The 27,747-nt window shown below is 39.8% G+C and overlaps 1 protein-coding gene across 1 annotated transcript in view; it reads left to right on the plus strand.

Annotated features, from left to right (window-relative positions):
* Positions 1–486: 486 nt before the first annotated feature.
* The window catches only part of itga9 (integrin, alpha 9), a 64,766-nt gene continuing 37,505 nt past the window's right edge, over positions 487–27,747 (plus strand). The window contains exons 1-15 of the mRNA XM_015009992.2: positions 487–954; positions 1,161–1,288; positions 4,980–5,086; positions 7,071–7,194; positions 9,237–9,304; positions 12,705–12,834; positions 13,788–13,873; positions 13,951–14,013; positions 14,470–14,607; positions 14,798–14,903; positions 17,477–17,571; positions 18,892–18,982; positions 19,269–19,314; positions 19,427–19,581; positions 22,158–22,318. Coding sequence (XP_014865478.2) covers positions 779–954; positions 1,161–1,288; positions 4,980–5,086; positions 7,071–7,194; positions 9,237–9,304; positions 12,705–12,834; positions 13,788–13,873; positions 13,951–14,013; positions 14,470–14,607; positions 14,798–14,903; positions 17,477–17,571; positions 18,892–18,982; positions 19,269–19,314; positions 19,427–19,581; positions 22,158–22,318 — 1,674 coding nt within the window. The 5' untranslated portion in view covers positions 487–778. The remainder of the gene's footprint in view (positions 955–1,160; positions 1,289–4,979; positions 5,087–7,070; positions 7,195–9,236; positions 9,305–12,704; positions 12,835–13,787; positions 13,874–13,950; positions 14,014–14,469; positions 14,608–14,797; positions 14,904–17,476; positions 17,572–18,891; positions 18,983–19,268; positions 19,315–19,426; positions 19,582–22,157; positions 22,319–27,747) is intronic.

A 27,747-nucleotide genomic window follows, 5' to 3' on the forward strand; every position in this document is an offset into this window, starting at 1 on the left:
TGTGACAATCTTTAAAAAAATGTGTTGGGGATTTCATAGATTCAAACATAAATAACAGTAGAAACTGAAAGTTCTTCATATTTACACAAGACATTTTCATAATATGCCTGCTACAAATTAAATACACTTGATTTTATCAGATAAGCCCTTGAGCAAACGCCACTGTGTGCAGAGTGAAGAATGTTTGTTGTGTTTTTCGGCCTATAGGGGGCGCAGTAAGCGCTCATCTTTCTCTTTTGTTGAGCTTGAACCCCAATAAAACTCATGGGTGTAATGTGACGCTGTGCGCCTCAAAACCATTCACTTCTTTTTATGACTCCATCCATAATTTAAAAAAAACAACAACACACATTTCCGGTCGAAACCTTCATAATAAAGCACCTGATTCATATTAGCAGTTGGGCAATCAGTTCAGAAACTCTGACGCTTTTATTTTGAGAAATACAAAACGCCTCTTTATTTCCAGGCTACCTCTTACGGACCTGACTGCTGGCTGCATTTGTCAGATCGACAGTGAGCCTGCGAGCAACAACTTCCCCAGATTGACACAGAATGGAGAGAAGCTGACGCACGTTATTTACCGGACCGTTAACTTCCCTCCTCTGGCCTTTGCTTGTGCCACCGCAGAAATAAATGAGGCGCTAAGCGAAGCAAGAGCATACTGAAGTTAATTTGTAACGCTTGGCACCAGTGGAGAGCTAAGGATCTATTTCTACTTTGAGTGTTTTCGTAGTTTTTGCACACTTTCACCGCGTTATTACGCACGACGCGCAAAGGGATGGCTCCTCCGCTAAAACACAGAACGGACGTGCAGCAAAGTTTTTATGTCTTTCTCTCTATTTCGCTGGCTTGTTCTTACAATATTGACTTAGAACATCCTTTGGTGTTTCAAGGACCAAGTTCTAGTTTTTTTGGCTACTCAGTGTTGGAGCACTTTCATGACAACACACGCTGGTGAGTTCCTGGAAAATATATTTATTATATCCTTAATTATGCATTTGTTTCTTTTTTTAATATCAAGACATGTCTTTTAAAACCTTGTAAACATAAAAAGACGGTTTGACGTAATCTCAAAAAGGTAATCCCGTTTCTTCCATCGTTTTTTTGGGGGATGAACTGAGTTTGATTCGCGATGCTCTCCCCTCTCTTTATGTGTGCAGGCTAATAGTGGGAGCACCCAAGGCAAACTCTACATACAGCAGCTCGGTGCGCTCTCCCGGAGCTGTGTTTAAGTGTCGGGTTCACAGTAACCCCGAGCGGCGCTGCACGGAGATGGACCTGGGGAGAGGTCAGTCACACCGCAACGCAACCGCTGCTGCGTTTTAGCGCAACTTCACACATTCTCACTGCCGCGTCTCTGCAACGCACGATCCTAAATGTAATCCAAGTACAAACTCCATCTGGTGCCATGCAGTCCACATATCTCCCTCTCTTCTTTATTCTTTGCATGTACTCCCCTCTCAAGCATCTGCTTTGTTTTACCAGAATAATGCCGCCTTTTATTCTGCTCTTAACAACCCTCAAGTTTTGTTTTTTAGCTCTCAAAACAAAGGAGTCATGTGTGCAGAACTTCATAAATATTTTGATTAATATGATTTATGTTCCTACTAATATTTTTCAAGCATAAGAGCCAAGAAAGTCGGGATTTAGCGCTCCCTCCTCCTTATAAAGCCCCCGTCATGCTCTGTTCTTATGGTCAAGGCGCAGAGGGCGCACGCATGGCTTTAATATTTACTCTGCTCTCTGCCAATGTGTAACTAAAGCAAAACACAGCAGACAAGCAAAAACAGCCCCAGGGAAACACTTAGTAATATGTCAGAACTCTGGCCTTTGTGGAAATAACGCAGAAATGACTTAACTGCTATTCTCATTGTTTCTGAAACATTTGCTCAACAACGGCAGTAAAATATTACATCAGGAATAAAAAAGGCACGCATACCGTGTTTCTCAGTTCGTCAGTTCGCTGTTAGTTTGATGATAGATCAGATTGCTCCAATATTTGTTAATATAGAACCACTTTTCATTGTAATTACAGTTGCGGGTGTTTTGAGGTCTTAACCAGCTTTGCATTTCCAAACTTGCTGTAATTAATTGATATTCATTTTGGATTTAGGTCTTGACTTTGACTAGACCATTCTAACACTTGCATATGCTGTTCTAAATCAATCCTCGGAAACTGGGGCTATACATTTTGGGTCGTTTTCCTGCTGTTGGCCCACCAACAAGTTTTCAGTAGCCTCTAACAATTTTTCTTCTATTATTTTCATGTATTTAGCGCCTTCTTTTTTTTGCATGAATCTAATGGAAAGGTGGAAGGTTTAAAGATGGTGATGTCCAGATTTAGTTTTACGCCACATAGCTCTCGCTACATGTAGGCCAAAAAGGGTTAAAGTTTGGTTTCTAAACAAAAATAAAGAAAATCAAACAAAGAAATAGAAAGCAGTAAGATAACAAATACGTTCTGGTACTTTTCAGTCTGTTTGACGGCCTCTGATGTTCTTCCTTTGGAAGGAAGAAGTGAGAACGGCTGAAGCCCAAGATGAGAGTGATTCCTCAGAGTACATATTTCCTTCCTTTGTGGTTTGTCACTTCAGATCTCTTTGCTGGAGAGTTGTGGTGTGTCATTTATCTCTCCTCCTCACCACCCACTGCAGTTCAACTAGAAAACCACTTTGTGCAGCAGCAGCAGGTCAAAAGGTTCCCGATTACAGATACAGATGGTGAGCGGGGGGGTGAAATTACTTTAACTTCCTGAGGAAGAAAGGAAGAAGTCTGCTGTTTGGTTTTGCTCTCCAAGTGAAACATGTTTGCGCTCTATCAGATCAACTCGAGATGAAAGACCACTTATCATTTCCTTGCTTTTGGAGATATTTAATTTCTGATTGCGCAATCAAGTACTGAACCTCATCCATGTTGTCCATTACCAGACCTACTATGGTGCGATATTTTTTTTAATCGTGTTGCATGGTGGTTTGGTCATGAACACATCCTTGAGGTCCGCTTCTGTTCGAAACAAGGACGAAGAGGACGATTGGAAATGAAATCGAAGCACGTGTTTTCACACCTTTGGTTTCAGCATTCTGCATATTGTAACACTTCTAACTAATTATTAAATATATGTTTCTTATTGGAGATACAACACTTGTCAGTATTTCTGAAGTAGGTTTTCAGTTCAGTGTCTCATCAGTTCAGGACTGACTCAGTCGTGATCTGGGGATCACGTCCGTTCTGCTTATCTTCTGAATGCAGTTCTTCATGAGTTTTGTAGCCATTCTCACGCTTTAAAACGAATGACTTATCTGATGGGAATTGCATAATGGATAAAAATCTAAACATGTGAAGCGCCCACAGCACTTTCACCAGACTAGACAATATCTTAATTATGGGAATAGTTATTACTTTTAATGCTAAAACAAATCCTGAATACATAGGGTTTTTCAAGACATTGGAATACAACGCATGTTATTCAACTATGGTTTTGCTTTGCAAATGTGTTTATATTTCTTCAACTTTTTCACGTTTGGTCACATTGCAACAACAGATTTCATGATATTTGATCATGAAATCAAATATCATAATATAATAGTTTTATGAGTTTATGATGAGTTTCTATCAGCTTTTCACATATTGAAATACTCTGTTCATCTTTTACGCACATCTGAACAGCTTTCCTCTCAGTCCTGAAGAAAAGCATCCCCACAGAATGATGCTGCTACCACCATGTTTCACTGATGTTGTACGCGTTGTTATCCACGTACAGTGTTTGGTATATAAACCAAAATGATAAAGTTTGGTTTCATTTGATGTTCTAACATTAGTGCTCTGTTGTCCTTCATGTTCTAGAATAATTAAAATAATTATTTCCATCTGCATGACTGATTGCATTTTCTCTTCTCTCTCTCTCTACCAAAGACTGGATGGCAAAAGTCTTCTCTCTGCTGCGTTGGTCTCAGCCAACTCTTTTCCTCATGGGCAGTTTTGTTTAGAGAGACTTCAGTGTCCATTTTATTTGTTGTTTTTTGTCGGGGGTTTTTTGTGCTGTTTATTTATTTTGTATATTTAAAATGTTTTCCAGTTTCGGTGTAAAATATTCTTTAGAAATTAAAGTTAATTGAACTCTGAGAGGGCGTACCTGCATTATTGTACCATCACCATTATGTTACTTGGAAATGGTCTCAACATATGAACGACATTCAGCAAACTGGACTTTGCATCGGTCTCTTTCAGTGACTTTCTTCTTGCCACTCCTCCATAAATGCCAAATTAGTGGAGCGTATGAGAAATAGTTTTCTTATCAGCAGGTTTTCCCACCTGAGTGTTGGATATTTGCAGATCTATTCTGGGCTTCTGTGATTAATACTTGACCTGTCAGTTCAGGTGGATGATTATGTCCTGATAGATTGAACAGAGCTCTGTGATGCTTAAAGCCTGTGATGTTTTTTTATTTTTTTTTATCTGAGCTCTCCTATTTGTGTGTTAATGTTCTCTAAAACCTCTGACACCTTCACAGAACAGCTGGTTTTATACTGATATTTTATTACACACAGGTGGTTGCACTGGGCTTATTTAGTGGAACAAGATATCTTAATTTGATTATTTGTAAAAACAATCTTGCAAGCTTCCTTCTACTTCAATATTGTAAATAATATTTCACTGGTCTGTCACACAAGTCACCAATTAAAACAATAACGTTTGTGTTTGTAATGTGATGATTCACAGAAAATGTGTCCATATTTTTTTTTTGCAAGGTTGATCAGAAAGTCAAGTATTGCTGTGTTACGGTGAGTTTGACATCGTTGTTTATGGATTTGGCTGAAAGATTCGATGGAAACATCTGTGCAGAGCAGCATTAGTTCAGGTTTTTTTTATTATGATTGTCTCAAACTGTGAGTTGTGTAAAATCACTTCCACAATCAGAGTCGGCTTCTCCCTCCGTCCTGATGACTCAGCGTCTGAAAACTGCTCTCTTTGTCTTTCAGGAAACAAGCCCAGAGAGTCGTGCGGGAAGACGTGCCAAGGAGACAGGGATGACGAGTGGATGGGGGTCAGCCTGGCCCGCCAGGACAGAGCCAGCGGCAAAATACTGGTGGGCCGAAGTTTCTTCTTCTGCAGCGTATTTAATAGGAACCATGTCTACTCGTAAAGCACAGACCAGATTATGCCCACATCATTGTTACAAATGTTTTACCCCGAACCGCACTGTTAAACCACAGCTGGCCCCAGTATTACTCCCTCGCTTTGGGTAAAAACGCCTCTCTTTCCATCCTCTCAAGCTCCGCCTGGCACAGATAATAACAGCGAAGGATTTAAAACAAGTTTTCTCTTTGCTTCCTTGTGTCGGGGAAGGTGGAATGATGCCTGGAAATGACTTTTATGTAATTTTTGCAAAAAAAAATTTGTTTGGAGTGTTTTCATCAAATGGTTTGGATGAGGTCAGAGTGGCGTAGATCCTGGACTTGCTCGTTTGCACACAGATCTATGGTCGTCTGGCAGAGTTTGTTTAGGCCTCAGCCCCCACAGCGGAGGTCCCATGCAAGGGGCAGCCTTTCATTAAATATTAACCCCTGTCTCCTGCTAAAGGCAGTCAGTAGAAACGGGGGGTTCTGATCAGTGTGGAAGCATTCCTGACAGGTGAATACTTTGGAAAACCTTGTTGCCGGCTGATTTGAACAGAAATCAAAGTCGAATCCTGTCAGAGACGGAGCTCAGCTTGCTTTTGATCTCCAGAGCCTCCATTGTTTGGTGCAGTTTACGGAGGAATGCTCTGGTTTCGAACCTTCGCTCCGCCAGCCTGTCAGTCAAAAACTCGACAGGTCTTGGACGTGGGAGCCGAGTTGTGTAACTGAAAAATCCCTTTTAGGCTCGCTCTCTCGCAGTTCTGACAGCATCGCGATGAAACAGAGGAGGGGGCTCTGTAAAAGCCACGTGTTGCCGTGCCTCTCCAAAAGCTCGGACGTTTTCTCTTTTTTTTTTTTTTTTTTTTTTTTTTTTTTTAATCTTACCCAAGCAGACTCAGCAGAGAGAGAAAAAAAAACAAAAAACGGCTGCTTGGCAGATGTGTACAGCGGTGATTTCATCCGGGCGAGCTTTCAGTGAAAGCTTTGTTTGTGACGATGGAGCTTTTTAAAACAGGAACATCGCAACCCTCATATTATTTGTCCCAAAAGTGAGCTGCGTTATCTCTGCTTTTACTAAAAAGAGGACAGAAATGCTACTTTTTCCCCCCACCGGTGAAGTCGTACTTTAAAAGTTTAAAGCAATGTTTCTCAACATTGCATCTTGTTTCCAGAGAGTCATCTGATGCTGTGTTTATGTCTGCAGGCTGCAGGGCTCTGGTGTTGCAGTCTGAATGACTGTGTGTGTGTGTGTGTGTGTGTGTGTGTGTGTGTTTGCATGTGTGTGCGTGTTTGTGTGTTTCTGTGGGGAAGCGAGGGAGGGATGTTGGTTTCTCTTTATTGGGAGGGGGGAATTAAACGTACTTTGTCTGCACAGAGGTTTCCAGGACTGTCCCCGGGAGCCCACCATCGATCCCCAGGGGGACTAAGTCATTACCACATTTGTGCATGCGTGCAGTCAATTTCCAAAATCCAGACACGATTATCCCGTTTGGTTATGGAACTGTGGAATGTCTCATTTTGGAAAAAGAACAGCAAAATATTATTGCAGTATTGCTCAATGTCACCCAACAAAACAAGCTCCCTATTCGGAGGTCGTTCTCTTGTCCTTTTGATCTGGTTCTTGCTCCTGCCTGTTTGACCTCATGGTTTCTCCGGTTTGCTGTTTTGCAATAAAAGCACAAATGTTGATGAGAAAATACATCTTGGCAAACGCAGATCTCGGTCTGCAGCAGAGATATTCACACCACAGACCATGGCTGTTACAGCATGGTCGGGGGCTTATGGACGGCCTTTAATTTCCCCTCCCTCTCATTGACGATCATCGGACGGCCGCAGAGACGCGTTGACTCCAGCTCAGCGAGGAGGAAGCTGCTGAGGCGATTAGCGCGGTGGAAGGAGGCCTGAAGTGCTCGTGTTGCTGCCGAATGAGGTTATCTCTGTTTCCACTCGCAGGCTTGCGCTCACCGCTGGAAAAACGTCTACTACGACTCGGAGCACATCCTCCCACACGGATATTGCTCCATCATCCCCCCGACGCTGCAGGGAAGAACAATGCCGCTCATCCCTTGTTATGAAGGTACACAAAGCAGAGCTTCACAATATTTACAAGTGAAAATGGATGAAGATAAAATCTGAAAAGTGTGGTGTGCGTCAGCACCACTATGTTTGGTAATAGGGTCAAGTAAACTATCACAGAGCATCTGCAGATTAAATTGGATTACTTCTATATTAGGGGTTAGATTGACTTGACTAATTAGGTTTAAAGTAAACCTGACATATTATTTTAAGTACGATTTTTTTCTACTTTTGTTATTAGAGCACTGTTTCAATAAGCATCTTTTAGCTTTTGTTTAACGTCTTCCAGCTCTTTCTTGTCGTTTGTTGTAACTGCAGTGAGTCAAGTCCACATAATCTGGGATGTGTGATTGAGAGGATTATATCTCTGCACTTGTTACATTCTGATGAACTTCTGCATCCTACTTACTTTCTCTATTACAGTAGCAAGTTAAACTCTCTACTAATCTATTTACACTACAATAAATAGATCAACACAACTTTATTTTGTGCGTTCTCCTTTGGTTTTCTCTGTGCTGCATGTCTTTCAGGTTTATTAAGTGCCTCGGAAGCCTAACCATCAAGTAAATACTTCTAACCCGACCCGAAATTAAGTCAGGGTCAGACTCAGATCATAAATCTAAACTCTATTCTGGTTGTTATTAAGGAGTATAAGACAAAAATGGGTTGCATAAATATGTCTCGTCACACTTTTTATATTTTATTTGTGGAAAAAAAAAAATCAGAAAACCGTGTATAATTTTTCTCAGTATGCTCTACTTTGTGTTGGTTTTCCATGTTAAATCTCAATAAAATACATCGCTGTTTGTGGTTTGATTGTGACAAAATGGAGTATGAATGTTTTTACAAGACACTGACAGCTTGGACTGCCTAATAGAGATGTGTCAAGATAATTTTCATTTCAGGCCAAATCAAGATGTGCTAAAAAGTCCTGATAAAAATAATAAATAAAACTGAAGCTCTTTTAACTTTGTTGCAATTTGGCACGATGCAAATAACACATTTGATTTGAGCCATTAAAAAATAATAATAGTAATAATCATGCAACCGTTATCTTGACGGTTTTATTTTTGTGGCCCTCTAGTTTCCAAATGGCCACATAAATGACGAAGGCGGACCAGATGTGGCCCGAGGGCCTCGAGTTTGACATGATTCTCTTTGAAAACTGAAACAAATTGCCTGGACAATTAAACATGCTAACTCTGTCTGTTCATGGCTGCCGCCCACGTGCCTCTGAGATCTCGTGACCTCACTAACTTTTCTTGGGATACCTCAGGTCCCGCCTCGGCTCACTGTTATTCATCACGGTGCGTTATCTCAACGGCCAGCCTCAGCACCGGGGAGGCCGATCTCTCCCTCCAGCCTGTAATTGGTGTTCTGGCTGGAGCAGCTGGTGGGGAGTGAGCATCAATCTGTCTCCCCACAGTCCAGAAACACTTTTGCTCTCTGAAAAGCTTCTCGGCAAAGGTGCAACACAAGCAACGACTTCGGTTTGGTCTCCCAGAAGCTCTGTGAATTTGAAAAAGATTTTGATTATAATAAATCAAATTTATCTTCTCCCTGATTGTTCTTTTTTTACACGTTGTAAAAAAAAAAAAAAAAGAATCTCCACCCTAGAATAACTTGAATTAAGTTGTGCCAAAATGTTGCTTGTATAATTTCGTAGGTGATGTATTGAGATTTAGATCAAATTCCGCTTCGCACCATAATTGTGCTCTCAGGTCAGAATTATACTTCCTTTCCTTCTTTTCACTGCCAGCAGTTTGACACGCAGAGCATGCAACTGTATTTACGGCGCATTTTCCTTAAGTCCAAGCTCAATATTTTTGTAACCTAAGAGCAAAGCCCCCTTCTCTCCCCTCCCAAGTAAGAGGTCGTTTTGTTAAAAGCGAAGCTGCAGCCCTTCCTTCAGTCTGTTCTGTGCCGCTGGATTCCTCTTGGATTGGACTTTGACTAGCTCCATATGGAATGCAGGAGAAAAACAGCAGTAAGCGCTGGCTCGAGCAAACAGCAAAATAATTTGTGGTTTGTTTTTTCTTGCAGACTATAAGCAGAAGTATGGGGAAGAGCACGGCTCGTGCCAAGCTGGGATAGCGGGAGTTTTCACAGAGGTCAGTAGCAGTTCTTCGTCGTCCTCATATTTAATCCCTTGTTTCTGCTCGTGTAATAGAAAGATGTCATACTGCCTCTGAAGCGTCATCAGTCGGCTGTCTCTTTGATAAATCTGAAGTTTAAGATGGACTTTCCAGATAGAAACAGAACATCAAAGTGTCGGATTGTCATATGAAATGTGACCTTCATCTTAAATCACACTAAGAAATAGTTCAAATGAACCAAAAGTCAAACTTTTCTTAGTCAGACTGTGGTTTTATTTGTTAAATGTATACATCTAGTCTCTTCAGTTTAATATTCCAATTAGTAAAATGTTTCCTAAGGAGTCAGATCCACACATGAGTGTAAGTGTACCTCCTAATCGACAAACTAAAACCTCAGTTGTTTCACAGTATGTGATAAGCAATGTTTGGTGACTTTACAGATAATTTATCATCACACGCTCAGTCTCAGTAAAGTTTAACAGATAAGGCGTCAGATTTATGCTTTATAATCTGTTTGAGGTATTTTCACTTAAAAATGAGCAAGACTCCTTCTTCAGGTCCTGTTTTATGGCTAACATCTTGATTTTCATCATCAAGTTCTTTTGCTTCTCTCAAAGTGAAGTCTGAGTCAAACAAAATATCCTCTACCGGTCGAGAGCAACAACAGCAGCATTAAATGCTTCTTCATCATCATCTTTTCACACACAAAAATGATACAAATTCATCTGACTTATATTTGCCATGTCCAGCTCATTTAGTCTGGATTTGATTTTGGTCTCAATGTGCACACGTGGTTTTCACAAGGTGTCATTTTTAGTTACCGATTAAAGACCAGGTGTTAGGTTTGCAGTTTTGACATGAGAGTTCATTGCAGGTTAACTAGTTATTGCCTGGCGACTAAAACAGTGCCTCAAACACCACCAGAAAAAAAAAAAACAAAACAAAACACAAGCAGAGCAGTGAAAAAGACAACAGCTGGTCTGATTAGCAAAATAAAAGTCCAGATTGATGTCAGATCTGCCTTTAGCTTTTGGTTAAAGATACAATAAACACCTGCAAAAGTTTGCAATTATTTTCAAGTGTTTATTGTTGATAATGTTAGACCTTTTTGATCATTTAAATTGGTTAGTTAGTCAGGCTATCTGCTGTGATCGTTCAGTCTGCAGTTCGTAACCACCTGTACTTTTGGGGGCCGATCCTTTTATTTCCACATGAACTAAAATATTAACATAAAGCTCAATTTGTATTTCTTTTAAGCTTGAAAAAAGAGCAAGAACAATCTTCAGGCTGCGCAGCAACATGTGCAGTTCCATGATGCTGTCCAGAGCCAGAGAAAAGTCCAATCAAGTTGTCATTTCTCTAACGTCTCACTAAAACTACTTCAAATTCCAGGAAGAGTAGGACAGAAAATTTTTGTGGTTTCGAAGCCATAACTTTTTAAAACATTGTTATACTTTATTACTCTGAACTGTTCCATACATAATTCACAAAATAAACTCTGTTTGGTAATTAAATACTCTTCATAGCCCTCAGAAATGTAACATAGAATTGGTATTTGGACAGCTGATCTCTTTTAGTATTTTGAATTTTTAATTTACGCACCAGATTGCCCCTCGTGATCGTCCTTACTGTGCGTTTTTTTTCTTCTCAAAGGAGTCTTTTCATAGCAAAAACTTCAAGGCATCTTTATTCTTCCTGTGCTCTTTGTTGACTTTAACTCTGGTATTCCAAGGATAGTTAGCAGAGACGTCCTCCACGGTGAACAGAACGGGATCTTTTTTCACATTTGTTTAAGAAGTCAAATGATGTGGAAAATACGAATTCTCCAGTTGGATTTGCACGAGGGTTTATATCAAAGCCACAGACGCTGAGCTGATTAACTGCTGATAAGTGTTAGCTTATGTTTCCACGTGCAGCGACGGTAGGAAAGGCTGTGGCTGGTGTGCTTCCACGAGATAAATGCTTAAAAAAGCAGGACCATCCTCTGAAGCTTACATGACATCATCACAGGATGCAGAGAAGCCTTTTGTATACATCTGGTGTCAAAAGCATCTTTTCTGTTTGGCCAGTGAAATACAACAGTAAACAGAGAAATTAAGTTTTGAAAAGTTTTTTTTTAGAAAATACATCTACTGGCAAAATTAGGTTTACAGCTTGTATATGCAACTAGTTTAAAGTTGTTTGTTTTCCGTACAATCACATTAAAATACTTTCCTGATGCTAGCATGTGTGCCATGCGCTGTAAACTATTTTCTATCTCCCAGGTTACCTTGGCATTCAGTTTAGACCCACAGTAATGTGCTGTGGACTTTAAGTAACCTGAAAGTGTCCTCTGAGCAGAAATGACTTAGTGGGAGGTTTGAGAAGACAAATAGTAAGAAACTTTATTTTTCTTTACGTTTTTATGTCTTGATATTTCAAATGAATAATTAGGGAATTGGCATGGAAATTAGATGAGAAAAAGATTTCCACGCCTATTTGTCCACACTAATTTTTAATTCTATTTAATAATGATGAAATACTGAGAAATACAAGTAACATAGGACTTCTTTTTCTTTTTTTTTTTTTACATTTTATTTAAAATGTAAAGTAAGCAAAGTACTACAGTTAGCTGAAGGATTAATAGAGAAATGAAAAATATTAAGACTGTACGTGCAATGGGAGAAAAATTAAGAAAATAGATATAAGAGCAAACATGAGTTAAAAGTTAGTATGTTTGAGGTTTGGGCTTAGGGTTCTTATTTTCTGTGCTAAAAATAAGAATCTTAAATTTGTTGTGGGAGATGTTTTAAATCCCCTCTTGTGAAAGCTGCACAGAGACCCAGGCAAGAGACGTAGAAAAACAAAGATGGAAACTCGAGACATTATCGGGCCACCTTTTTTTTTTCCATGGTTGAAGACTGTCAGAGAGGATCTGGTAAACCATTTGAACACCCCCCTACCTTTGAAAGAATGTGAAGAATTGAAAGAAAAGGCATCCAACTGTTTGGGTTTTATCCTTGTCTGAACTTTTGCTCCGTGTGCCTGGTGGTGCCCAGATGTTTGACGCCGCAGCACAGGGACGGCATACTGCTGAGTAAGGTCCTGACTGTGTTGTTTAGTTTGTTTGTTCAAAGGAAGCGTTCCCGGCGGTAAATCCACATTCCCCGGTGTAACTGACAGGCCTAATAACCAAGGGATGCAGCATCTTTCCTGGAGTGTTTTTCATCAGAGGGAGGATGCCCAGCTCATTTCATGAGTTTCTCATTCCATCAATTAACGGCTTCTCTTGGCACGTGACGTGTTTATAAGCAGATAGCACAAACCAGTCTGTGGTCACTGGTTAACCAGACATCCACCCGGCAGTGTTTTTCCTTTCCTTTCTCTGTCTTTATTGCAGGTCTCCACAGTTACATGTTTTATGTTTTATGCTCAGGAGCTGGTGGTGATGGGGGCGCCGGGCTCGTACTACTGGACCGGGACGGTTAAGGTGTACAACATGACTTCTGACACCTTCTACAGCCCGAACAAAGACAGCATTGACTCACACAGATACAGCTACCTTGGTGAGAACCACATGCGCAAAAGATTTAATGGCATTTTTAGCTTCCAGTAATGCGTTTGCATTGTTTTTTTGCTTGTTTTTTCAGGTGTAATGACTACTCAGCAAACCACTTCACTAACAGATGAATAATGTTTAAAAGTTAGAATTTGGTGCACAGATTAGAGTTTATCGTGTTTTGTTTTTGGTTATTCACATAGAATGAAAATTATAAAAACATGCTCAGATATATCTAGACCTCACTAATACTTGGATAATTGTCCCTGAGCAAGGTTTTATTATTAAAGCCACACACTTTTCTATGTGGTTCTGGTTTTATTTTAGCCAGACATTTGCCCACTGTCCTGTCAGATGAGCTCATTTAAATGAATTTGTTTCCTGACACTGGACCTTGTTCGTAAGCACAATCCATATATTTTCAATAGACGCTTAATGCTCGTCTGTTTACCAATCTCTAAAACCAGTTTTCATTTGAGTTTGGAATTACACAAAACTGAGTCTACATGTTGTTATCATCTCTCTTCTGACAATTTAACTTAACTCCAGAAGGTATTTGGGGTTTCCTCATGTATTGCAGCATCTTGTAGCTTGTGGCATTAACCCTTGGTGGTTCTTGAAGATCCTAACCAATAACTTCCATCTAGCAAATGGTTAAAATCTGGTCATGATTGGGTGTTCCAGGTGGACTTTATTCAAACACAAATCGAAACTAGTGTAGGAATGAATAAATCAGGGTTATTTTGAATGCATTTTTATAATATTGAAGGCCTAATGTCGAGTCTGTGTGAGGTGCTGTTCCAAATTTAATAGGAAAAGTGGTCAAATGTTCCTCCAGAAAAATTGCAGAGCCCTGTGGATGGCTTCTTAAAGTGTGTAGTTTCACTGTGAGTTGCTGGTGTTTAGCATGAACTCCTCACAGCTACAATACGATGATTAATTCCTTGTCTGTGTCTCCAGGCTATGCTGTGACTGCTGGGCACTTCTCCTCTCCTAATGCGATAGATGTAGCTGCCGGGGCACCACAGCACAACGGCGTTGGAAAGGTACAGACTTTACTTTACCAGTTTTGTACTCTGGTCTCGTTTTGCTGCTAAGCTAATTCTGTTTCACTCCTGGACAGGTTTACATTTTCAAACTTGAAGCTGGGTCCTTGGTGAAGAGTTTTCAAGCCTCAGGGAAAATGGTATGTACCTAGATCTGTTTTAAAGGTTTCAGAACATCTTTGTGTATTCATTTGTGCATATTTTTTAAGTTGTACACTTGTTGTGTTACCCTGTTTTCTCACAGCAGAAACTATGTAAACACATTTGTTTATCTGCTTTAGGATCTTGTAACTGGCTCGTGAGATACAATGCAGACCCACTACTATAATTGCTTTGTTGTTAGAGCCACATTGTTTATGTCTGTGTTAGTGTTTAGGCAGAAACTCGCTGGCCACGAGCCAAATCTTGGGAGGTTTTTATACAGAGTTACAGCAAAAACCATGATTGCCATAAAAGCTTTTGTTTTCAGATGATTGGTGTGTGATTTATAGAGATATAAAAGCAAAAGTTATAGAGAGTATGATGTGTTTCATTTATATGCACTGAGGAACTGCCTGTGATCTGACCCATTGCTCTGTGGCTCAACTTGGTTCCAGATGGGCTCTTACTTTGGCTCCTCATTGTGTGCAGTTGATCTGAACCAGGACGGCCTGTCGGACCTGCTGGTGGGGGCACCCATGCACAGCCAGCTCCGGGACGAGGGCCAAGTGTCTGTGTACCTCAGCAGGGGCAATGTGAGTGGGACATGGCTCAGCAGAAATGAACACGATACCGTCACTAGCAAGCTGATCTCATTGGAACATGCCTCGTTTTTGCCTTTAATCCAAATGTTTGGATTTGCTTTTGTTCTTGCAGTGGGGTAGTTTAATTTTATTATGGGGTTTGGATAAGAGCGTGATCTACTTTGGTTGCTACATCTTTCAGGGGGTGATGGAGGAGAATGGAGTTTTGACTGGCGACAGTGCTTTCAATGCACACTTCGGAGAATCCATTGCAGCGATTGGAGACATTGATGACGATGGTTATCAAGGTTTGTCCAAAGGGTTCATTAATCCTCCCATCCATCCAGTTAAATCCAATACAAAGGGAGGGAACTTGTTCTTTCGGTCACTACCCAGAGCTTATGACTGCAGATAAAGGAAGGAACGTATATCAACTAGTACATCGAGAGCCTCACCTTCCAACCAAGAGAAAACATTGTACTCTTTTCTGGCTCTAGACCATGGTGTTGGTTTTGGAGGTTCTGACTTTCATCCCAGCTGCTTCACTTACACAATGCTGGAGATCAGGGCCTGACCTGATCCTGAGGCCACCAAAATGAATCCCCTCAACATCTAGGAATTTTGTCTATAAAGGTTATGAATAGAATTGGTGACCACCTTGATAGAGTCCAACTCTCACCAGAAACAAGCCAGACTTACTGAAACATAGACCAAACTCTGGCACCGGTCGTGTATTTGGATGAAATAAACACAAAAATATGATCTACTGTGTCTTATAGAAGTACTTGTACTTCTACGAGAGCCTCTACTGATCTTTTTCACATTTTGTCATGTGGCAACCTCAAGCTTGATTGTATTTTATTGGTATTTTATTATTTACACTTAGCACCACTACAGGCTTTTTCATTGGCTTGTTCATATTATGCTCATTTTATAACTTTTAACTGTTGTCTTAGCTGCTGTAATCAGCTATTTTGTTGGTGGACTCTTAAAGGTGACCTATTATGAACAGGTTAGGTTATGTTCATAGAGTTTTTTGCACAAAATCATTAGATTATCTGCTCGGTTTTACTTATTTTGAGTTCCTTTCACAATGAGTTGTTTTAGGCCCTCTTGTCACTTTAAATCCAAATAAGCTTCTGCTGGCCACGACCTCCAACTCAACATTTACAATAATACATAAAAATAGTTGCAAACAGATGCTCAATTATACAATGGTACACCTTTGAAAAGCAGAAGTGGAGCCTGCTGCACAACCAACAAGAATACAGCAAGTGGTTTTAAAATTGTAAGTCAACAAAACGCTTGTCTTTTCCAGCAGCCACTGTCATCGCCAATGATTTTTTAATTTTTTATTTTTTTTGTAAAGTGCTTTGAGACAACATTTGCGGTGAATTGGTGCTACATAAACAAACTAAATTGAATTGAATTGTACAAACCAGTTGACCAAATGTGCTGGAGCACTGGGACAATTGGGAAGTTTTTAAAATGTCTCTTTTTCCTGACACCAAAAAAACATGAACTCATTGCTAAACTCATTGGGATGATGTTGAAGCAATTGAGACCCAAATGAGAGCGAGCACAAAAACATGAAATGTGTGAATTTTGCGTTCCCTTTCATCTATTTTCCAATGATAATGAGGAAATGTAATTCTTTAGGAATGCAAAGCTGATAGAGATAGACCCAGAAAGTCTTGTAGCTGTCACTGCAGTAATAGATGATACTAAAACAACCAAGTGTCATTTTCCTTCCACTTCACAATTATTGAGTTGTTTTTGTTGGTCTACTACACAAAATCTCAATAAAACAGATGATGTTCATGGTAATCCTTTGACAAAAGTGACAACACTTCAAGTGGTGGGAATGCTTTTGTGAGACTCAACTATGTCTAATCTTCAGATCATCTTAAGTTGCTTTTAAAGGCCATCCAGAATTGCAACCCCTTGAATTCAACTCAGAGTGACATTACTCCGTAGTCAAGTTCATTATCACAGCATTGTTGGTTGGCATGTTAAGTAGGTGCAGTAAAACCAGTCATTTTCACAGATATTTTGTCTAAATTACCTCGAACGTTTTCAGTGCGCTGACTTTTCTCACCCTTCTGTGCACTTACCCATGCAGATGCAAACCCAGTTCTCCGCTAACACTTAGCCACATACCGTTACGCTGTTTGTTTTCTTGGCACTTGCTCGGTTTGGCTACAAACGAACTCTGCTTGGCATCCATCGCTCGCTCACGGCTGGAAGCTTCTGCCTGGTTTCATCTCTGTGTGAGATACGCCTCGAGGCTTGCAGCCTGGCACCAGTGGCTGTGTTTGTGCGCAGCAAAAGATGGCAGCTGGGAATTATAACTCATCCTGTAACTCATCACTCTCACATTGTGGGAAAGAGCCAGATGTGCTTGTTGACTGACAGATAATTATTTACAACTTAACTGCTGCCATTTAATTTTAAAGAGCTACCGTAAAACCATTGCCAACAGGGTTTAATTTCGTCTCCATACACTAAATTAGCTATTGTGTAACGTCTCTTCTTCCATTTCTGCCTGGTACGCAGCAACAATTTGTATGGAAGTGTTTTGGTTTATAAGAGGAAGTCTAAATATGGACTTTCTACTAAAATAAGCTGATGAGAGCATTTCAGTGAATTTGCCAGAACTTAATAGCCTTGTTTCCACATTCTCAGGGGTCGCACAGGTTTTATAGTCCCTAAGAGTGCTTAATTGTCTATTACGAGTTTGACTTTTTTAGAGCTTGTTTCCCATGCACATGCCAGCTAAACATAAACAGGGGGTTAATGAAATATTTTTACATTCACAAACACATGCCCCAATTAAAAGGGTCAACTTTTAACATAACTTCCTCCCTGTTTGTCTCCTCAGATGTTGCCATAGGAGCACCTAAAGAGGACGACTATGGTGGAGCCGTGTATATCTACCACGGAGACGCCACAGGAATCACCAGAAAATACTCAATGGTAAATGGATTTGATTCTCACATGATGTAATGTTAGCATCTAATCAGTTTTTTTTCTTGTTTCTACACTTATGTGTTTTTATGGCTTTAGTCATGCACACTTTGAACTATTCTGATTAGGACCATATGGCTGCCTTTGATTGCTTGTTAGTAGCTGAGTGATGAATGGTGACTTTGCAGGTGGTAGTTTAGCCTCAGGATTACATGTTAGACCCACACAGCTCCTGAAAAATGAGGAGAACTCATTCCTTTTGACCACATTTGGGAGGCTAAATGCATTTTTAAACCAAGATTTTTGTCTTTTTGTCCACTCTGTGCACCACTGCCTCCCTCCTAGAGGCAATGGTGTATTTTTATGTACTTTCAAGTCATAAGGTGTCATCCTTTTTACTATTTCAGGGTCTTTGTTTTTAAAGAACCCCCCAAATTGCTTCTTGAAGTGCCTCTTCTGCCTCTTTTAATTACAAGAAAAATCTGGGTTACTAAAACTTTTCACCAAACCACTTACATGTCTTTTCCACCAACCTAACACAACTTGATTATTTAAAATTGCGCAGTGCTTCTCAAAACTATCAATGTCAAGATTATTCCCACATAAACATAAACTTTAATGTTTTTTTTTTTATTTAATAGACTAAAACAAAGTAATGGATATTTACTAAATTGTGGGGAAATAAAAAGCTGAACACTTTGGCATGCATTTGTTTGTTATGTATACCCCCAGGTTAAATTTATTCATCCAACTCCACTTTCAGTAAATTGATTACCTTTTTTATTTCGATGTCAGCATAAATTAATTCTCTAAAGATTTCAAATGCTTATTAGAGAGCATTAAAACAGCCAACATAATTCTCAAGGAGCTGCAGCGCTCTAGGGTAACTACTAGTTGATCCCTCACAAATCAGGCTTTTATGTAAAAGTGGTAAATGAAAGCCTTGAAAAGTCTTATTTCCATTTTTTCCGATCCAGGTATATCACACAGTAAACATTTGAAAGAAGTTTCATTGGTCAGATGAGACCAAAATTGACCTTTACATGTTTCTCTGAGCACACCAAGTGAACTATATCCAAATACACACCGAATATTCATCATTGTTTGGAAAAATCATGTGTGTTGGTCATAAAATCCCAATAAAACACGTGCACCTCTTCTGTTTATGAATACTTTTGCCTCTGTTGCAATCCTTTTCTTTCTTAGTTTCTTGTGCATTAATGTGGGAGCTTTCATTTCTGAAAAACCCACTGAAACATAAGAAGCGCAGTCTCTTTAAATATGTAGGTTCACATGTTGTTATTTAAAGGCTGGCATCATTTGTTTCAGAAACTATCTGGGCGCAGCGTCAGCCCCGGGCTGCAGATGTTTGGCCAGTCCATCTCTGGTAAAGTGGACATGGATGGCAATGGATATGCAGGTACAGCTTCCCCATCCACAGATGCAAAAGCAAAAATGAAACGGATCACTTTCTTGTTTTCCTGCTGAACATTTGTAGTTTCTTGGAAGCAACAATAGCATATTTCCACCCCGTGACTGACAGAAGCATGTTGTTTACTGCATTCCATTTCTGATAGACTGAGCCTGCATGACGTTGGAAGGCCTCGGTTTGTGCATTGTTTTAAAATTTGCAGGTGTAAGCGCCGCTGATGTTGCATTAGTGTCATGTTAATGGTTTTTCAAAATCTATTGTGTCTTTGCTGCAGATGTCACCATTGGAGCTTTCATGGCAGACAGTGTGGTTCTGCTGAGGTGAGTTCTCTACCTATGAAAGCCTAAATAGTGATTCTTTCTCTTCCTCACAGCGGTTTAAATGAAGGGTTTCTCCCACACGGTGTTTCTGTCTGGGTTTGTGTGGTCGCAGGTCGCGGCCTGTCATTACAGTGGATGTCTCCATCTTCCTGCCCGTCTCCATCAACATCTCTGTGCCGCAGTGCCACGAAGGTCACCAGAACCTGAACTGCTTCAACATCACCGTCTGCATGCACTTCAGGGGGAGAGAAGTGCCTGGAGAAATAGGTGAATAATTCTGACGAGAGGGAAAAGATGGAACAAGTTTTAAAATGAGTTAAAAATGAGCTGATTATGATACGATGTTTATGTTAGATACAGCAGGCAACAAGAGGTTAAAGAAACCTAACCATCCATCTGTCCATCCATTCACCCACCCATCCAAGTTAAATCTGTAGTATGTAACTTTTATTTTGAAAAAAAAATAGTTTTAAATTTTCTTGTTAAAACTGTCTCCATGTCGTGACATTAAGGCGCGAGACACATAATCTATGAAAAAAACGAGTTCTTCTGACTTCTCTCAGTGCTACCTAGAAACAACCAATCAGAGCCAGGGGGCAGGTGTTAGTGCTGTCAATCACCCCTCCATGTGGCGCTGCTCATCCTCTCCCTGATCCCCCTTGCTCTGTGCTACGCTGCAACTAAAATAGATTGTCATAAATTCTCAGGCTAGTTAGCACAGCCACTGATGACACCAGATAAACGGTTTTCCTGTAACGGTAAGTTGTTTCTCCACCATTAGCACATTTAGCAGCAAGCACATACGGTTGATTGAGAGCTCTAAGACACTCATCCTGGCTCTGATTGGTTATTTTTGATTGGGAAAAAGTATTTCTAACAAGGTTCTATCTGTGTGAAGTCTGTTTCGTAAGGTGCAGCAGAAATGGAAATTTGCCTTGAAAATCACTTCCTTTAAGACTAAGTTACTTGCCTATGGCTGACTTTGAGTTTGCCCAGTGTGTGTACCGATCAACCTTTTGCTTACTTGTTCTTGGGTGTGCCTGATGACAGCTGAGACGCAGTCCTGTTCTAGTGTTTGGGTGTGGTCACTCACAGCCTCCCCCGAGGGGAGCAGCAGCCCTTTGGTTGCATAATGACACTGTCCTGGCTGGACAGAAGAAAGAAAGCCTGTCTGTTTACCCATCTGGCCGTCACCATGGAAAGTGAAGCACTGTGTGCTCGGTGACTCCCGGAGTGAAACCTTCCTGCACCTCCTTTGGAATGAGCTCATAGCATTCGCTCCGTTGGATAACGGAAACAGAAAGCTTAGTTTGGTCCGAATTGGGTGTGTTTACTACCCCTCCCACTGTTTTACCAGTATGACACCCCCATGGGGAAATTACTGCAGAATGAGGCTTATTCATTCAGAGAAGCGGTTTCTAAAAGGCCAGAGGTCCATATATGGGTTTCCCAGAAACAATAGCAAAGTTTTACATCATCCTCATGACTTCAAACCTTCAAATAGATCTCATGTTGCTCCTCCTTGTATGCAAGGGATGGAAACAACAGCCTGCAAAAGTATAAAAAATAGCTCAAAATTGTAAAGCTGAAGGGAAATACCCTTAGATAAAATCTAGGGTGATGAAAAGTATTGAGTATTTTTAGAGAACAATAGTCAACAAACAGCATCATGAAGACCAAGGGACACTGCAGGCAGGTCAGGGATAAAGTCGTTGAGAAGTTTAAAGCATTACATTAAATATCCCACCTCATGAAAAATGGAAAGAGTATAGCACCACAACAAACCCCCCAAAAAATCACCTTCAATCTAAGCTGACAGCCTGAGCAAGGAAGCATGGTTACTTTGGAGAAGTTGCACTAAAAAAGTTTAGGCTGGAAAAAGCAGGAGAAGTACTGGCCTCGCACCTGCCAAATTTTGCTTTTATGGAATAGTCACAGAAAGGAAAGAATTGTTACAAGAAAGCCACAAAATGTCCTGTTTGCTGTTTGTAAGGGACACAGAAAACACGAGGAAAGCCACAAAAATATAAAATCTTGCCAAGTACTTTTTGTCTCGTTTCTGGGGCAAATATCTGTACAGGACAAAACTAAATTACAAGTACATTTACAGCAAAATACAGGAGCTTGTTTTAAGTATATAATGCTTTAATATTGATTTAAAAAGTATTAGTTTCACTACAGATTATTTCACTATATGGGAAAATTTCTTGTTACACATTAAATAGTCTGTCAGTGGAGCTGGTATGTTTTTATAAATCAATATTAATGAATTATTTACTTCAAACAAGCTGAAAGGTTAGTTCTGTCTTAATTAAACTGTACTAAGATATTTGAACTAGACTTAGTTTAGTGTTTTCACAGTTTCATTTTAGTGATTCATTTTTTGTAATGTGACAAGACGTGGAAGAGGATATAAATACTTTTATTTTCACTGTAAGAACATTTCAGTTCTGCTCCAGCAGCTGGAGAATCGCTGTTCTGAACTATTTCTAATAAAAACTGTAACGTGGCTACAATTCATATCTTTACCTGCCGTGTTAATTAAAGAACTATGATAAACCGCTTTGAACAAACTGAAATATTGCTCCTGTTTTCATTTTGCGAGCAGCAGTCATCCTTACATTAAAGCTCTACATGATGGTTTGACCAAAAATGTTTCCGTCTTCCCCTATGACTCATTTTGTTTAATTTGCTTCCAATAAGCAATAATTTACTTTTTCCCATGTTCTTGCTGGCAACGAGCAGAAAACCAAACCATGCGTTTCCCAGGACTGTCTGTATTCGACTGGGTATTTTTTTTTTAAGCTAATGTTATGCGTGACTGTGCTTCTGCCGTTTCTCAGAGTTGTTGTACAACCTGACTGCTGATGTGGACAAGCGACAGAAAAGCCAGCCTTCCAGGATTTATTTCACTCACACTGGATCTCAGATCAGCCAAATGAACCAGCAGCTGAGCCTGGAAATCAACAGAGAGAAGTGCCAGCGCTACACCGCCTACGTTAAGGTATGCTTAGGTTGTGTTTCACCTTTACTCAGCAGATCGCTCACCTGCGTTTGCTTTACTTTACCCTGACAGCTCCACTGGAATTGAATTGGAATATGAGAGCGTTTATTTAATTGAACATGTTTTTTTTTTTGGATGGCGTTTTTAGAGCTGTTGTTTTATTTCCAGATGTTTTTTTGTGAGTGAAACAGGGGGGAAAACACACGCTTAAAGTGGGAGTAACAGCATTACTCACGGTGTTTGGAGAATTTACTGCCGCATATAAGCAGTCATGTGCTGAGAAGCTATTTGTGTCGCCCTGCTGGGATGGGTTAAAGGTACCAGTCAGGAGCTTGATGATCCCTGAAACCATGCAGCTCAAGTGCATGCCTGGAGAAACAGGAAACAGACTCTCCTTTGTCATTGCATAGTCCTGCTATTGTGTTTTTCTATGACTTAGTCTTGTGGCTACATGGAGAGTCTGCATCCTAAGGGCATTGTCCATGTATCAGCTCGTCGGGTACGAGGCCTGTAAATTTCACCGCCGTTTCTAATGGGGTTCTTCAGGCTCGTTCACTGTGGGAGGCAGAGCCCCCAGCTGAGTGGGGCTGTCATTACTGCTCTCTCATCTCATTCTTCATCCGTTCTGGCTGCTTAAACCAGCTCCAGCTAAAGATGTTTATTCTGTGAGGTCATTCATGGTTTGTGTCCAAACCGAGATGTGCTGAACTTTAAAATCTGACATTTCACACTGAAATATTTTTTTCCACTTCTGAAGAAAATAAGTATTTATTTGTTCATTTATTTATTTATTAGTTACTCATTTTCTTGGTTCTCTCCACGCTATTTCTTATTTTGAGGCACAGTGGAGAAACCTGAAACTAATGCTGCCAAGTTACTCAAGACATTGTTGCTATGTAACCATAAGTTACTCAACAGATTGTTGCTAGGTAACCAAAGAGTGAGTGAGTGAGTTGATACCACCTGCCTTGCTTAGCTGGTAGTGAGGGTTTGAGTAGCTTTTCCTTTGCCTACATTCCCCAGAATGCAGTGCGGTTCCAGATTGTGAAATTGAACGTATTTTCTAAATTGGATGTATTTTCTATTGATATTGATGAGGTGTTCATCACAGTACATAAGTATATATCGCTATTGATTTAGTACCCAACCCTACACATAAATAGAATGTGTAGGGTTCTACACATTCAACGACGTCTCTAACTGTCGTTGTGCAACCAACGACTGTTAGAGACCAGAGGACTTTCTGCATGGAGTTTGAATGTTCTTCCACTGTCTATGTTGACTCTCTCTGAGTTCTTCCACCGGTCCTGAAACATTAATGTTAAGTTAAAATGTTTGGCTAAGCATGCCCTGAGGCGGAGGAGTGTGTGTGTTCATGATTGTCTTGTTCCATTAATGTTTCCGTGTTCCCTTGTGTTAGACTGGCAAACGCTTGGTTTTCAAATTGTTGACTCTAGAGTGATGAATGCATGCCAATTTTCAATATTAATTTGTTTTTCTGCAACTTCTATGTTGGTTAAACATGTATAACCGGCATGGTAAGCCATGTTGGTTCATCATGTAATATCTCAATAAAATAAACTCATGTTTCTGATTGCATTAACAGAAAATGTGGAAAAATGTGCACAGGTGTGAATACTTTTGTGATCCACAGCAAACTTAGTTTTAACATTATATATACAACTGTAAGTGGTATCTTTCTCCACAAAGTAAGTCTCTCATTTCAACACTTAAACCAAATATCTTCAGGTTTGTGGGTGGCCAAGCAAAGTATGGCTGAGTAATCGCTTGAAGCTGCCACATATCTGTGGCATCTCTCTCACTGTGTGAGATAAACACACTTCTCCTTTAAAGAGCAGCCCCTCAGGACGCATATTACTCTTGGGATGGACTTCATTTTGCTTTTCTTTTTGGTTAGTTTAGGCTCTAAAGTTGCCTGATGAAAATAGAGTCTGATGCTGGTAATGAAAAGCAGGGCTACTCATACCTTAAACACAGCTTCAGCCCTTTCCAGAGGCGCAGGTAGGCAGATTTTATTACGCCTAAGAAGCGCAAAGCTAAGTGTTTCCTCCTGTTTGTCAGGCTTCATGCTAAACTTCATCAGGCACCTGCCTTATATGGAGGCTGAGTGGTTTTGATTTTTTTGTGTACCTGGAGAAGAAAGCAGATAAGAGCATCCTCAGGAATGTTAAGCTATTTCAACTGATATTTAGATTTGTAGATGATAAATCCTCTTTAGTTGTGAAATCTGAAGTAATTTTGATATGATTTGCTGGAGCAATGGAGCATGAATTTATGATACAGTTTTTTTATGCTAGATTGTCCACTGATTCTACCAAAGCTGCAAAACACAGACATAACAACAGACATAACACAAACTGTGAAACCACAGAAAGCTGAAGGTGTGGTACCAAGATTGCAACTTTAACCAACTATTTACACCATAAATGTGCACAAACAAGACCAAAAATTATGTCTCAGCACGATCATTTTCTTGACATGAATTTTTCTGTCTTTAAACTGTATGGGTTTAGTCCTAATCTTTAAATGAAAGCTAAAAATTCACCGTAATCACAGATGATCCGGCGCCGCTCTGAAAGACGGTCCAGTATCTTCTGCCTCCTTCTCACTCCGGCCCTCATGAGCCAGTCCTGCCATTCCTCAGAAGAGTTATGCTAATGGAAACCAGCTGGTAGCCGGACTGCATCCTCCAGGATCGGGGCGGGGGGATCGCGCACCCTTCTCATCCTGTTCTCAAACAAAAACATACACGAAACTCGCTAGGCTGAGCCTGCCGTTCTCAGCAGGGTGCTCAGCTGCTGTTGTGTCAACTGTAACAGTACGCTGGCGCCGCCGATGGAAAACTCACGTCAGGGTTGATTGCTCGAGCGCTGATATGTGAGGAACGCTGCTGGGCCAACCGTCAGCTCTTCTGTCCATTCGGCCACCCGTACCTTTATATTACCTGTAAAGATAATAATACAGGATTTTTGAAGAAGAAAATATGAATGAATATTAATGAAGCAGAGTCTGAAGCTTTTCTCCATTTTTAAACAAAGTAAAAACAATAACTTATTCTCTGGTCTATGACTGTATATAGTAGTATTTTAGCTGCTTTGTCAGCAACATTCCAACCTTCTATGAAGATGTATCACTACTAAAGAAAAGGTGAAAACGTTAATTACGCTAAAGTTGGTCGCTCACACTGAGAGATCTGAAGGTTTCTTCCTGTTAAAAGTGAGTTTTTCCTTTTCACTGTCGCCACATACTTGCAGAGGAGGAAAGATTTCAGCAAAGATTAACTGGATTTCCTTTAATCTAATTATTTTAATTTTATCAATTAGCATTATAAGTCAAAACTATCAGCACTTACAATTGAATATTGCAATATATGGTCCAGTTTATTTTCTATATATAATTTCAATTTGTTTGTCTTGTGATAAATAAGTAAAACCTTAAAGATGATCCAATAAAATAAAAAAAAGTAATGTCTCATTTGAAATGCTTTAAATACATTTACTTTATAGATATTATAGGGGGTGACTTTAGGTGCTGCATCAGTGATCCTTTTTCTTTACTTAAATAAAAAGTTGTTTTTATCAAACTGAGATTATGCTACTTTTATTTAAAATTAATAATCTTTTAGGTATTTTTTATATCTAAGGGGATCAATAATTACAAAGTGTACATGGATAGTTTGAGTGACTCAAAACAATTTTTCAGAATCTCACCTAATAATTGTTGAAAATATTTTGTTGGGGGGTTTTTTCAGTCCATTGTCTTTAACCAGTCGGTTTTCAGACACAACCACCTCCACAAAGTATATGCAGTTAGCAAACACTGTGTGCTGATCCATGATAGGCTCCCAGAGGTTAGTTCATCAGATTAAAGCAGCCTATCAGAGAGGTGTGCTGCAAAGGAACAGGATAAAACACGTTTTTTTCAGTTGGGGAATGAAAATGACCAGTAAAAGATAAGAATGAGTTTGTTTAGCCAATTACCAGACATAATTTCTCTAGAAAAGTCTCTACCGTAAAGTACCGGAACTATGTTTAACAGCCAGAACCCAAACTTCATGAGTCAAAGTTGTGTGCATGCAGTAGATACGCTCATTTTACCTGAAATGGTGCAAAGTGCTGGATCTGCCGGTCAGTAAATCATGCTGAGAAGTCCAGGGCAGGACCAGACTTACTCAGAGCGTAGCTAATCCATTTAGCGTCCAACATTTCTCAGGAGTCATTCTTCCTAATACACCAGTCTTTCATGTTGATCACTTTAAATATGTTTTCTTTGGCAATGGCTAACAGCATACTAGCCCTCCAGATGGCCTTTGTTTGGTTATTTTTAGCTGGATAAACTACATGCAGACTTTCACTGAGGCTGTAAAAAAAAAACAGTCAAGGAATATGAGATGTTCAGATTGCCAGAAGTGTTGTTCATGAGATGAAGAAAATAGTAATTTAAAAGCAAATCCCTGGATTTAGGGGGGATTTTTGTTGTTTGAAGTGTGGTTAGTCATTTTGTACTGTAGGCTTGTTATAAGTTTCAGGTATTGTCTTGTTTTATTGAGGCAGACAAAGTCCATCATAGGAAAATAGTTTGAATGTTTGTTGCATGAATAGTATTAAAATGGAAACTGGGGCTGAGAACCTTAATCACAGAATGTGTATGAGACATGCCTCTAACATTTGGCAGAGGAGAGAAGTTCCCAGAAATTGTTAATTAAGTTAAACATTTTATTTTCCCTTTGGAATTAATAAAGCATTTTTGAATTCAATGTAACTAAACACAAGGTAATTCCGTGTTGTAATTTTTATGACGTTATCTTCAGAGAAAGTTTGATCGACTCATCAGAATGTGTAAGTTGTTAGAATAGTTTGTGCACAGCTGTTTTACAAAATTTTAGGTCCATATTTTGAGCAGGCATTTGCGAGAGCTGCGTTACGCTTTCGAAAAGGTGAACTAACATTGGGCTCTAAAATATTTTGCTGTACAGAGTGGTGCTCATTTCATTCATTGGATTCTTTGGCTGCAAAACAAGTCCAAATCATCAGCTCTCTGCCACAGTACTTCATTGTTGGAATAAGTTATCTCTGCTTTTACATTTCTTTATGTAATGTTTGCAAACCTAAGCGGTATGTGGAAAGACTGAAACCACCCCCTGATTCAGTAGCTTGTAGAGCCTTTTTAATTGTATAAAGATACAGTAATTGCCATATGTGTTTTGTTATCTTGTACGGCTTTGGAGGAGGTTTGGCCTGCTCTTCGCTACATGTGGCTTGCATCGGCTTATCAATGTTTGTGAGTCTTCATTTATGCTGAGCTCTTAAGATTCCTCTGCAGCATTTTTATCAGTTTTTTGGCTGCAAACCAACCCCATATATGCTCTAGGCATTCGCTATGAAGTGTCTATGTTTTTTGTCTAGATA

Source organism: Poecilia mexicana, unplaced genomic scaffold, assembly GCF_051168715.1.
Source record: "Poecilia mexicana isolate PSO_F unplaced genomic scaffold, ASM5116871v1 scaffold_15, whole genome shotgun sequence".
Classification (NCBI taxonomy): domain Eukaryota; kingdom Metazoa; phylum Chordata; class Actinopteri; order Cyprinodontiformes; family Poeciliidae; genus Poecilia; species Poecilia mexicana.